Source organism: Apium graveolens, chromosome 4 (assembly GCF_009905375.1).
Source record: "Apium graveolens cultivar Ventura chromosome 4, ASM990537v1, whole genome shotgun sequence".
In the NCBI taxonomy this organism is placed as follows: Eukaryota; Viridiplantae; Streptophyta; class Magnoliopsida; order Apiales; family Apiaceae; genus Apium; species Apium graveolens.
Window position 1 is genome coordinate 19,393,399 of NC_133650.1, and position 12,219 is coordinate 19,405,617.

Genomic DNA, 12,219 nt, shown 5'->3' on the forward strand with positions numbered 1-12,219 from the left:
ACCAATGAACTAATCGGGAGCTTTCTAGCATCAAGGATCGCGTTTTTCCAACTTTCCGCATGGTTGGTGGTCATCATGCCAAAACATTTCCCTCCATCATATGCTAAATATCATTTAGTTAATGGTTTATCCTCAATCCATTTCATCGTCCTAGGCTCCACAATTAACAATTATTCCCATAAAAAATCAAACTTCATCTCTTGCACCTGAGAAGCCAACTCAACTAGCCTATTTTTCAATCCCTTTCTCCTATGTGCAGTAGCAAAATTTGTAGCCAAGTGTCTAATACAAAATATATGATGGTCAAGGGGTTCGCACCATCCTGTCTGTTACATAGTAGCAATAATCCCAGCATGTCTATCAGAACTGACATAAATATCATGTCTCCTACCTGCCACAAATCTCCTCTATCTATCCATGAACCACCCCCAACTAGAAACATTCTCTGATTCGACTATAGCAAATGCAAGTGGAAGATTATGACTAAAGCCATCCACTGTCACAACACTCAATAGTACACCCGCATATGGACTGTATAGATGAGTCCCATCTATATGTATGACAGGCATACAATGCTCAAATCCATTAATGCATGGTTTGAAAGCCAAGAAGAGTCTCTTGAATGTCACTTCATGTTCCAAATAAAGACATAATATACTCGTTAACTACAAAACATTACATAAATATGGAAAAGCATTTAAAAATCTATATGATACTAGTATAAAAAGATAGAATACCTCTAAGCTCCCACGATCTTCCATCTCATCCTCCTTAAAAACCCAATCAACCTTTGTTCCCACATTAAAACATTGCAACACTTCCATCAAAAAGGGGAGGTCTTCATATGATCCTTCCCAAGATCCATGTTCTTCATCCATTGCTAGCTTTTTGGCATCTCTAATCTTCTTTCTTCCCGGTTGGTAACCAAAAATACTTTTCACCGTGGCCATCAACACTTTTTCCTTAACCGTGGGATCAACTACGATTTGATCCTTAACTAGTTCAAGAATATCATGAGATGTCAAATTAGGATGGTCTTGAGTAACAGTGGTGCGCAAACATGTGTGTGGTCCTGAAGTTTCTATAATTTGAAATTCCCAAGTGATATTCGCAACCTAGCTTTTAAACTCCATTTACAACCACTATCCTTATTCTTACAAACCACAATCCAATACACATCACTTGATCTAACCACCTTAATCTCTTGATGATTCCGAATATGAAAATCTCTAACCGTATGCATCAACACTTTTTTAGTCGAATATCATCCCCTCCCTCAACTCCATTGGCTCCAATGTCTCATCCCATGTAATCAAAGCTGATTCAACAACATCATACGCATCCAAACCTCTACTACTAACCGTATCACCACCAATATGCATACTACTAGTAGTTTGACAATCAAAACCCCTACTACCACTCCTCTCAGAAACTCTCGGACTAGTTTCCACAACTCTCGAACTTGTTTCAATCAATGCACAAGTTGAAATTTTTTGCAAATAAATTTCAACAAAGAAAGGAGGTTCATTCGAAATAATAATTCCAAACATCATCTCAACATCATCAGCATCATCAACCGGAATAATACTAAACTTCATATCATTGAAATTTTTCCATTGATAAGACAACTTAAAATCATACAAACTCCTATCAATTTTCAATTTCAAAAATAACACATTGCGCAAATTATTAAAATTCATACTAGAATCGAGTCTTACTTGCTTAGAAACCGGTTTATCATATACGTAACCCTCTAATTGAGTTTATCATATATTACCATCGGTATAAATCCATACAATCACCGTAACCGATTGTGCTCTAGATCCCGAACCCGAAGCCATTAATAAATCTGTAAGAATTTGTAAAAAAAATTATCTTGATATTTGGATTTTTAGGTTTGTAAAGTGAGAAGCAGGAGACTGAGTTTTGTGCGTCTGTTTACAAATAAGAAGGTAAAACATTACTTCGTCCTCCATTTTTGCCATTTTATAATTTTTGATTATAAAACCAAAACGGGACATGAAGGAACGTCAAATGGCTTATTTTTTTTAAAAAAAACATAAAATGGCACACGAAAGCCCGTTAGGGCATAAGTTTTTATATTTTTTAATTTAAAACAAAAACGGGAGATGAAGGGGCGTTATGATTATATATATATTAATATGTAAAATGGAACACGATAAACCGTTATGTTTATTTTTTAAAACACAAAAAACGGATGATGAAATATCGTTTTGGATTTATTTTTTTGATAAAACAAGTAAAACGGAATATAAAGAAGCGTTTTTGCAAAACGTTTATTCGTCTGCCATTTTGCTTCAGTTGCATTGAATTGTTCCTTTTTAACAGTTCTGCAATCCCCTGTTTTGTTCAAATTAAATTTCTAATACTACTTAAACTGTAAATCATCCCCAAATAGAAAAAAATGATACAACCAACAAATACGAATAAATACCAACAAAATATAATACAACGAAATGCAAAATGAATTAAAATAATTAAAAAGTTTGAATCCTAATAAACATCACAATATCTCCAAGACTTTTTTTACAAGATTCTAGAAGTAAAATCCTAAAAATAGAGAAAGTAAGCACAAGCGACTCCATCATCTGCATTTTCCAATATTTGCATAGTGCCTACAATCCACAATCCACTCAATCATCTGCATAAAAATGAATTTTTTAAATACACTTAAACAGTTAAACAGTTAAAGTTACAATTAAGATGCATAAACATACACAATTAAACACACACACTTAAGAACTTAAAGTTAAGCTTACTCTCATGTCTTCGCACACTTCTGCCCATCTGTTCCACAGTTTGGAGGATTAACAGTTATCTTTGAACTCCATTCACCCTGAGAAGTGTAGAAATATCTATACTTCCCGGGACGGTCCCGCGAACTCTGGTCTTGGGAACTCTGGTCATTGGTACTCAGTGAAGTAGTGATATCAGTACCGGTATCAAGATCAGTAGGAGGTGTAGGTGTAACATAGAGACTGAATGATGGAATAGAGAATTCCATAGCTACCCGCTCAGTAGGCCGGTGAGAATGATGCAGAGGAGGAAGCTGCTCAGTGGAAGGATCCTCGATACGAGGCTACTCAGTGGAAGGGTCCTCGGTACGAGGCTGCTCGGGAGTAGGAGTCAAGCCAAGATCAAAAGGGGGAACATATCCATACCTATCTATAATCTGAGGATCATGTTGGATGCGACTAGATGATCCCGTCACATGAACAGATACAATATGAGCAACAGAATCACGTACAGGAGGATCCCGATCATCCCCAAGATCCATAGCCATAGGATCAGTACAAGCATGAGTAGATGACTCGGGCATATCATGAGAATCAGTATGTAATGGAATACCATCATCTCCAAGCTCTGCAGCAACAGGATCATCGTCAACTAAAACTCTAGCTCGCCTACCAGCAGCAGCTCGTGCACCGCCGCGTCTACCTGGACGGGCCGGTTGATGCCTCTCCTCCAACTGCCAAGCTTTACAAACCTCCACAGGCATCTCATCAAAACCATGTAATGTGTACTCTCTGACAAAATCACAACAGTGGTCAGCAAAATGAGACACATCAGGAAGAACATCAAGTGTCCGCTCGGATATCTGCCCGAACATAAGATCCTGAAAAAACAAAGAAATGACACACATGTTACAAGATTCTTTTATGAAATAAAGAAACTACTAAAGCATTTATAATGAAACTACGAAAGCAAAAAAACCTATACAATAAATTGAATAAACAAGAAGAAAACTTACAATGCGATGATTAAATGAACTAACATGACAAATGAATCTAACAGTCCTCTCTAAATACCAAGGATGGTATTCAAACACTACACTCTCAGCAACAATCGCATCTCCAACAAACAAATGATCTAAACAATGTGCCCATATAGATGTGCTAGCTGCATATTTCTGAATCCATCTGATTTTGTCATTGCCCCTCAAGTTTGTACTATGCTCTGCCTCCGAGTAAATAACATCAACAGGGATAGTCTACATGAGCCCAAACTGTCTAACAACTCTATCAGGGCAATGAAGCTCAATGATGAAAATACATATCAAAGACCCGCAGTAGCGCCAAATACGCTCACCAGACAAGCAATAAGTAGGAAGATCAGAAATGACATCGAGAGAGTAAGGATGCCATATAAACTGATATTGTCCGATCCAATCTAATAGCGTCTGAATAACTAGAAGGGTACAACCACCCGTACTAGTGTAGGAGTAATCATGAAGCCACCTATAATGACATTACAATAAATAGTCAGTTTCATATTTAAATTAAAATTCGTATCATATCAAGTTCATTTAAATGCTAACTCATTTCGTATTTTATCAAGTTCATTTAAACACTTTTAAAACCCAATTTGGGGATGAATGAACCCTAAAAAATTAAAAAGTGTTAAATTCTATTCTAACATGAAAATAAAGTCTGGTTCCTAGGGTTTAGGGCCTTTGCCCTAAACCCTAGCTACAATTAGGGTTCAGGGTCCTTGGTTTAGGGCCTAAAGGCCCTAAACCACGAACCCTAAACCCTAACCCGTTCCGTATCATATCAACTTCATTTAAACGCTAACTCGTTCCGTATCATATCAAGTTCATTTGAACGCTTCTAAAACCCAATTGGGATAAATGAACCCTAAAAAAATTAAAAAGTGTTAAACTATAATCTAACATGAAAATAAAGTCTGGTTCATGGGCTCTATGGTTTGGGGTCTAAAGGCCCTAAACCATGAACCCTAAACCCTAACCCGTTCCATATCATATCAAGTTCATTTAAACAATTCAAAACCCAATTTTGGGATTAATGAACCCTAAAATATTAAAAAGTGTTAAATGTATAACCTTAAACCCTAGCCGTTACGTATCATATGAAGTTCTTTTAAATGATTATAAAACCCAAACAAATTAATAAATGCTAAATACCCGAGTCCACGTGGAGCTGTAACCTGACCCTCCCAGAAATGAGCATCAAATAAGATAGGAGAGGTGTGAATGGGAGCAAGAGTGGGCAATCTCTCCCATGCCCGTAACTGCAACAATAGCAGACAACCAGCTACCTCATCAACGTCCTTTTTGCTTGTCTTGCATAACTCCCTATACAAATATGCAAGAACTGCAGCACCCCAGGCATAATCTCCGCATCTGTCTAGATCACGAATAAAATGTAGAAACATGGGATGGAAGAGACCTCCTAAATGATCAGTGAAAAGTACACCATGAAACAGATGAACAAGTTAACACAAGACCTGAAAGCGAATATCATCTGTTGATGCATCCTGCGGTAAACGTGATGGAGCACATGAAACAATAAAAGACAACTCTTTATCCATTTATGTCTTTCTTCGGATCGGGATATTTACTAAAAAGCACAGCAACATAAGAACGCCAACTCATATCAGGGCCAGGGGTGACATCAGAAATAACAGCATCACCATCAACAGGAAGTCCTAAAAGAACACCTACATCCTGTAGAGTAATAGTGACCTCTCCCATAGGCAAGTGAAAGGTATGAGTCTCTGGCCGCTATCTCTCAACAAGAGCTGATATAAGACTCCAATCCAGCTGTAAAGATGCCACTCGATCAACACCATAAAAACCAGTAGACTGAAGTAAAGGGACCATACGAAGATCTAGCGGCGGAAGATCATCTTCATTATTAGGGTTTTTTAGACAACACTTCAACATATCACCACCACCTAACCTATAAATATCTAAAAATCTATGTGTATGCTGAAGATGAAGAAGGCTAGGGCTAACAGGGCCCGGATGCACGTCCTGCAAACATATAGAAGTACAAGTTAACAATAAACAATAAACAAGTACGATCAAAACCTTTTACTTAACATATAGATAATAAGATCAGATGTTAGTACTAGCTCTAGAAATTAGAACTGATGACTTAACATCATTCAGATCTCAAGAATATCTAAATTCGATTCAAAAGCTTTCCAACTATATTTTACTCAATATTTGATGATTGATCAGATTTAATTGGTCTTTGTTTATGATCCTATATCATATATAGAGGTTAATTGGCACACAATGATGGAATCAACACTTTTAAGGGCGGTAAAAATGATAGAGGGAAGAATGAAATCCAACTCGAACCTATTGTACAGGGGTCATCAATGTTCGCTACTAGGTTAGGACCTCGTTGACTCCTACAACTTCATTGTCATACTACATTATTAACTAGTCTCTGAGAAGATAAATGAAGCAACCAAATACTGTATGTGAATTACGGATAAAATTTAAAAACAAGGTTCCAATATTCCAGTGTATGAATAACAAGCTAATAACAAGCTAATACCGTTGAACTTGCTACACATTTCAATACTTAATTTACATGCTAGATGAACTTTACGCAGTGGGATTAATAATTGTTTCAAACCTTTGTTTTCATGTGATATACTTGGTGTGAAATATAATTAAGAATCGAAATGTTGCAGAGGAGTAGTGCAGCAGACATACTGTTATGAGCAGAATATTTTAATTATTCTAGTAACTAATCTATTAAATATAGGAATTAACAAATTCATTTGGGTAGAGATAATTAGTTAAGCCAAAGTATGTGTAGGCCTATGGATCGGCAATGTCTATTTTATAATTCATACTAAGAGCATCTTCCTATTGATTTTATATTTTGCAGGTGGAAGACTTCCAGTGTCATGGTATCCGCAATCATATGCAAATAATGTTAATATGAGAAACATAAACATGACACCAGATCCTGCAACCGGCTATCTAGGTCAAACATACAGGTTTTATCAGGGACCAACAGTATACACATTTGGTGATGGACTAAGTTACTCAAGATTCAGTTATCACTTATTAAAGCACCAAATCTTGTATCAATACCACTAGGGGAATGACATATTTGTAAAAGATCTTCATGCAAATCTATCGATGCTTCAGAGCAAACTTGTAAGATTGCAAAAGTAAAATTTAATTTGAGGGTGAAAAATTCAGGAAGACTGAGTGGAGGCCATTATGTTCTCTTGTTTTGGACAATCAAAAAATTCAAAATAAAGATATCACAATCTGGAATCTACAAATGCAACTCACCTATATTAATTAAAGTCTTAACCGATACTAATAGGGTCAGGTCAGCTTTGGTCACTAACAAGTCTGATCATCTAGTGGCCATTATTTTGGGACCTCGGCCCAAATGCGACAGAAAGATACAACATATTTTCATAAATAAAAGAAAAATTGACATAGAAATAACAGATTAAAGAAAGAAAAATAAGACACTGAAAGAAATAAGGTATGTTAATGATGAAAAGCAGGTCATGTCATTGGGTAATTCCATCAAACAAAATGGATGAAATGCAGATAATTACCTCAATGTTCATGATTGATGCAGGAAAGTAACTTGATTTCAAAGCTCTGCTTGTTCGTGTAAATCACACTTCTCCCTCTCCAAATTACAGAGTTACGTGGTGTTCTCAAGATATGATGTCCCGTGTTCTCCAGACAAGCAGTGTGTTTTGTTATGTGTTTAACGGGAAGATGTTCTTGGTTAATGTAAAAACACCAAAACGGGGAACGATGTATCGTTTTTGTGCTTTTAAAAGATGGAAGTTTATATACAATTATAAAATGACATTTTGGGCCTTTTTCACAGCAAGTGACATTCTGGGCATTATTTATTCAAATAGTGACATTTTGGTCCTTTGTTCTGGGGTGGTGGCCTTATTTGTCACTTTTGTGCAAATAATGGTCCAAATTGTCATCTCTGAAAATTAAGGCCCTATATGTCAGCTCATAACAGAAGTTCTTCTAGCGTTTTTTTTAAACATAAAACGGAACTTCGTGTACCGTTAAGAGTACAGTAAAAACCTCTAAAACGTGGGACCGTAAAACGTTTCATTTTTAAAAAAAAATATAGTAGGTAAAATGGCACTTAATGAACCGTTATGTTGATGATTTTATTAAAATAAAATAAAAAACATAAACGGTACATTTAAGCTAAAACGGAGGTTAAAAAGTCGTTTTTATATTTTTTAAAAAGTAAAACGCGGTATAAAGAATCTTTTATAGGGTAAATAAACATTTTTCTGTTTTGTAAAATAATAAAAAACTAAAACGGGGGTTAAAGAATCGTTTGGAGGGTAAATGCCGATGATTATTTAAATAAAATAAATAAAATAAACGGCACATTAAGAAACGTTTTCCTGTTTTGTAAACTAAAAAAAAGTAAAACGGGGGTTAAAGAAACTTTTAGAAGCAAAACATAAGACGAACCGCCGTTTATGCTAAATGTCATGTAAAGAACCGTTTTGCCCATTGAACTTCAATAGCTTCTATTCTTTTCACTACCTACTGGAGTTTTTTTAATTTTTTACTAAAATACATCATAACACTATAAAAATTTTACTATTTCATGGAATTAAAGCATACAATTAAATTGACAATAACAAAACACATGAATACATTAAAATGATCAATAAAAATCTCCAAATTCAATATATTTTTTTAGGCAACATTATTACTAAACAAATCACTAATAAAACTTATTTTTCCCCTTGGGTGCTTGAAAATCCATCGCATTTTAATACCTCATCGACTTCCTTCTTTCTTTTTTTTTCTCAACATCTTTGTCATAGATCACGTTTGGAAAGTTAATACCCGTCGGCCAACGAGAATCTCCTTTGCTTGGAATGGGTTCAAAAACACCATTGTAAACCATCGATACATTGTCTAACCAATAGATATCATCAACCAACGATTTATGGCACGATTTCAAATATGTGCAACATGCTATAACATGAGAACAAGGAATACGATACGTTTGCCATTTCCCACAAGTACTCGGGAATCCTAATGGTATGCCTATTCCCCCCTTTTGGTCAACTTTCCTTGTGACTACTTCAAACAACAAAGAATTCCGTTCATAAATTTTAACACTATGACCCCTAGCACGCGCAATTGACTGACTCAATCTCTTGCTTGCATGATTAGTAAACAATCGATCATTAGATAATTCTGTTGCAATTTCCAAACGCCTTTCATCAAAATACTCAACCGTCTTTAAAAGTAGTGCTCTAACCAATGAACTAATCGGGAGCTTTCTAGCATCAAGGATCGCGTTGTTCCAACTTTCCGCATAGTTGGTGGTCATCATGCCAAAACGTTTCCCTCCATCATATGCTAAAGACAATTTACTTAATGGTTTATCCTCAAACCATTCATCCGTCCTAGGCTCCACAATCAACAATTGTTCCCATAAAAAATCAAACTTCCTCTCTTGCACCTGAGAAGCCAACTCAACTAACCTATTTTTCAATCCCTTTCTCCTATGTGCAGTAGCAAAATTTGTAGCCAAGTGTCTAATGCAAAATCTATGATGGTCAAGGGGCCCACACTGTAATATCCGGGACATAGCGTGTAATTATTTTTATTGATAAATGATTATTATATGATTATTATGTGATTTTTGGTGAATTATCTGATGATTGGTGTTGATATGTGGATATTTATACGTGGTAAAGTATAAGTATGTTAATTTTATTAAGACCAGAATAAAATATAGATAATTACGGTATTTTTCTTGTAATTTTTGGAATGTTATCTGATTTTATATTGAATTTTGAATTTGTTAATTATTTTCTGAATAATTACAAAACTATTTTATAAAGCCGGGAATCGTTTAACCTCAACCGTTTTTACGATTTTACAACCTGAAACTCTTCCAAAAACTCCTTCCTAACCTAATCTGGTAATTCCGGACATTTTTCATATTTTGACTTTTTTGATATGATAAACCGTTTCGATAACATTATCTTTGTACAAAACATTTTATAAAAGTCCGGTTTTGAAAATTATCCAAAACCTTTGATGCTTATCCAAAACAGGATAATGCTTATCCAAAACAGGATAATATTTATCAAAAATATTATCTGATAGGATCATTTTTATAGTTACTTAGCGGCTAAGAAATGTATTTATCGATCCAACACGATCCAGAACATACTAATATTCCGTAAATATAAATAACCAATACAGTATTGTATTTTGTACAGATAATCATTTGCAAACAGTAAAACTATATAGTTTCCAGAGAAAAACCTTAAAATTCATCGCGTTCTTCATAATCAAACGCACAAACGAAGGCGTTAACGAACTCCGATTCGGGCATGCAATATATCAAATTGAAGCTCTCGAAAAGTTCTTTCATAATAAATCATCCATTTGAGTGCAGAAATCAAGGTGATTTTCTTATTTAATTAATTTAATTTGAATTATTTAGTAATTAAAATAGGAATTTTGTTCTTGATGTTGTTTGTGTGATTTGATGTTAGAATCATGTAGATCTTTTCTTCCTGGTCATTTTGGTATATTATATGATTAATTTGGAGTTCAATAACATGTTCAAATTGATGTTTGATTCTCGGAATTAAAATTAGGGTTTATGTTCTTGAATAATTTCAATTGAAATTTGGGAATTTCTTTGTTTGGGGTTATTACTTGAAATTGATTACACTAGGTTGTAGATCGTTGAACAACGATTCGATTGGTATATTGGAAATTTACAAACGATTCTTGGAACAGCTTAATCGACTTCGCCGGAAAATGGTTCGACTTTGCCGCCGGTGAAGTTTCACATGGATTTTCCGAGCAAACTATATGTTGTTTGTCGATTCCAAAATATGATATAGATTCCTGGCATAATACTCTATGATTCTGCATGTTTTTAAACTGATCTGGGCTCGAATGAGATTTTCCGGCGAGCTCAGGGTCGCCGGCAATGGCGATCGCCGGCTTAGGTCGGGGACAACGACAGAATTACAAAAATGCCCCTGAACTTTTGAAAAATTTAGGTTTTAGTCCTAGTAGTTTCAAAACTTTATAAATATTAGATTCTTGTTAATAAAAATTATAAAAATGATATTCTGCTTATTTTTATTTTCAGAAAATTGTTTTAATTATTTAAAAATTCCAAAAATTCATTATTTAATTTCTGAAAATTATTTTTATTTAAAAATAAATCTTAAATATTTAATTAATTAATTTTAGTTGATAATTAATTATTTAATTAGTCAATTAATTTAAATATTAATTGATTAATTAATATAATTAGTCATTAAATTTTAATTGATTTAATTATTTGTTTTGATTTAAAAATCTCGAAAAATAGTATCGAGCTTTTAAATATTATTTTAAATTATTTTCAAGGCTCGATAATTATTATTAAATGGTTTTAAAGTCAGATTCGGGTGTTCGAACCCTATTAGTTAATTATAAAATGATTCAGGGGCCCATTTTAATTCCGAAAAATGTTCAAAAATTCGTATTTAATACCTTGAAAATCATTTTGACCCCGAATCTTCTTTGAAAAATTATTTTAATCGAATATCTTGTGTGCTATGTGTTATCTGATTTATGTGTTATATGCCTATGTGGTTATTGTTTGACGGTTTTTGCTGTAACTTTCAATCCGTAAATCGGATTTGGGTAGAACGGAGGGTAGATAAAAGCTTATGACGTCATGTGACGATTAGAATGATATGAGATTGAGTATTGATAGATACTTGTGATGCCTATCAGAGTAAGCGAGGTATAGAAAAAGAAAGTCATTGATCCATAAATAGAATTGAAGCGTAGAAAGAGAAGGCAAGTGATTAACGAATAGAAGCAACGCATAGAAAAAGAAGGAAAGTGATTGAAAAGTAAAACTGTTAGATGAGTACAAGTAAAGTTGGAAGTCATCTGTGATAAGGCAAGTCCTTCTGAACTTTTCTTCGAGATATATTGCAAATATTTCTGAATTTTCTCATAACATGTTGCTAGTATTCAAAATAAATCATGTTTTATATTGCAAGCGCTCTAAAATATTTAACCTTGAACCCTGATTCTTATTGATCTTGAGCCATAAGCCTAATTCTTCATAAACCATTTATTGTTAAATTCTCATATATGAGACAGACATATACGATACTACTCCACAAATACATATCTACCACATACTAATTTCTGATATTGAATTTCTTGACATACCAACCCTTTTGCCTTGTTTAACGGAAGACCAATCCTTGTAACCCTTGAACCTTTGGTCTTCTACAATCTGATTCTTTCCTTGATTGAAAGCTAATCTTATTGAATTCCTTGTTATACCTTCATGGTATTGTGAATCCCCCTATACTTCAAGATAAATGGTGTTTATGATTCAGCTTATTGAATAACATTGTTTATCA

At 34.3% G+C, this 12,219-nt stretch overlaps 1 protein-coding gene across 1 annotated transcript; it reads right to left on the bottom strand.

Annotated features, from left to right (window-relative positions):
• Positions 1-407: 407 nt before the first annotated feature.
• On the bottom strand, positions 408-950 carry LOC141718384 (uncharacterized). The gene is made up of 2 exons (XM_074520766.1): positions 738-950; positions 408-665 (listed from the first exon to the last, which is right to left on the bottom strand). The coding sequence occupies exons 1-2, from the start codon at positions 948-950 to the stop codon at positions 408-410; spliced, it is 471 nt and encodes a 156-aa protein (XP_074376867.1).
• Between the last annotated feature and the right edge of the window lie 11,269 nt (positions 951-12,219).

Excerpts from the sequence above, each read along its gene's own strand:
- LOC141718384 (XM_074520766.1), bottom strand. The coding sequence starts at position 950 with ATGGCCACGGTGAAAAGTATTTTTGGTTACCAACCGGGAAGAAAGAAG. Across the intron at positions 666-737 it reads AAGATCGTGGGAGCTTAGAG|TTAACGAGTATATTATGTCT; the intron begins GTATTCTATCTT and ends AATGTTTTGTAG.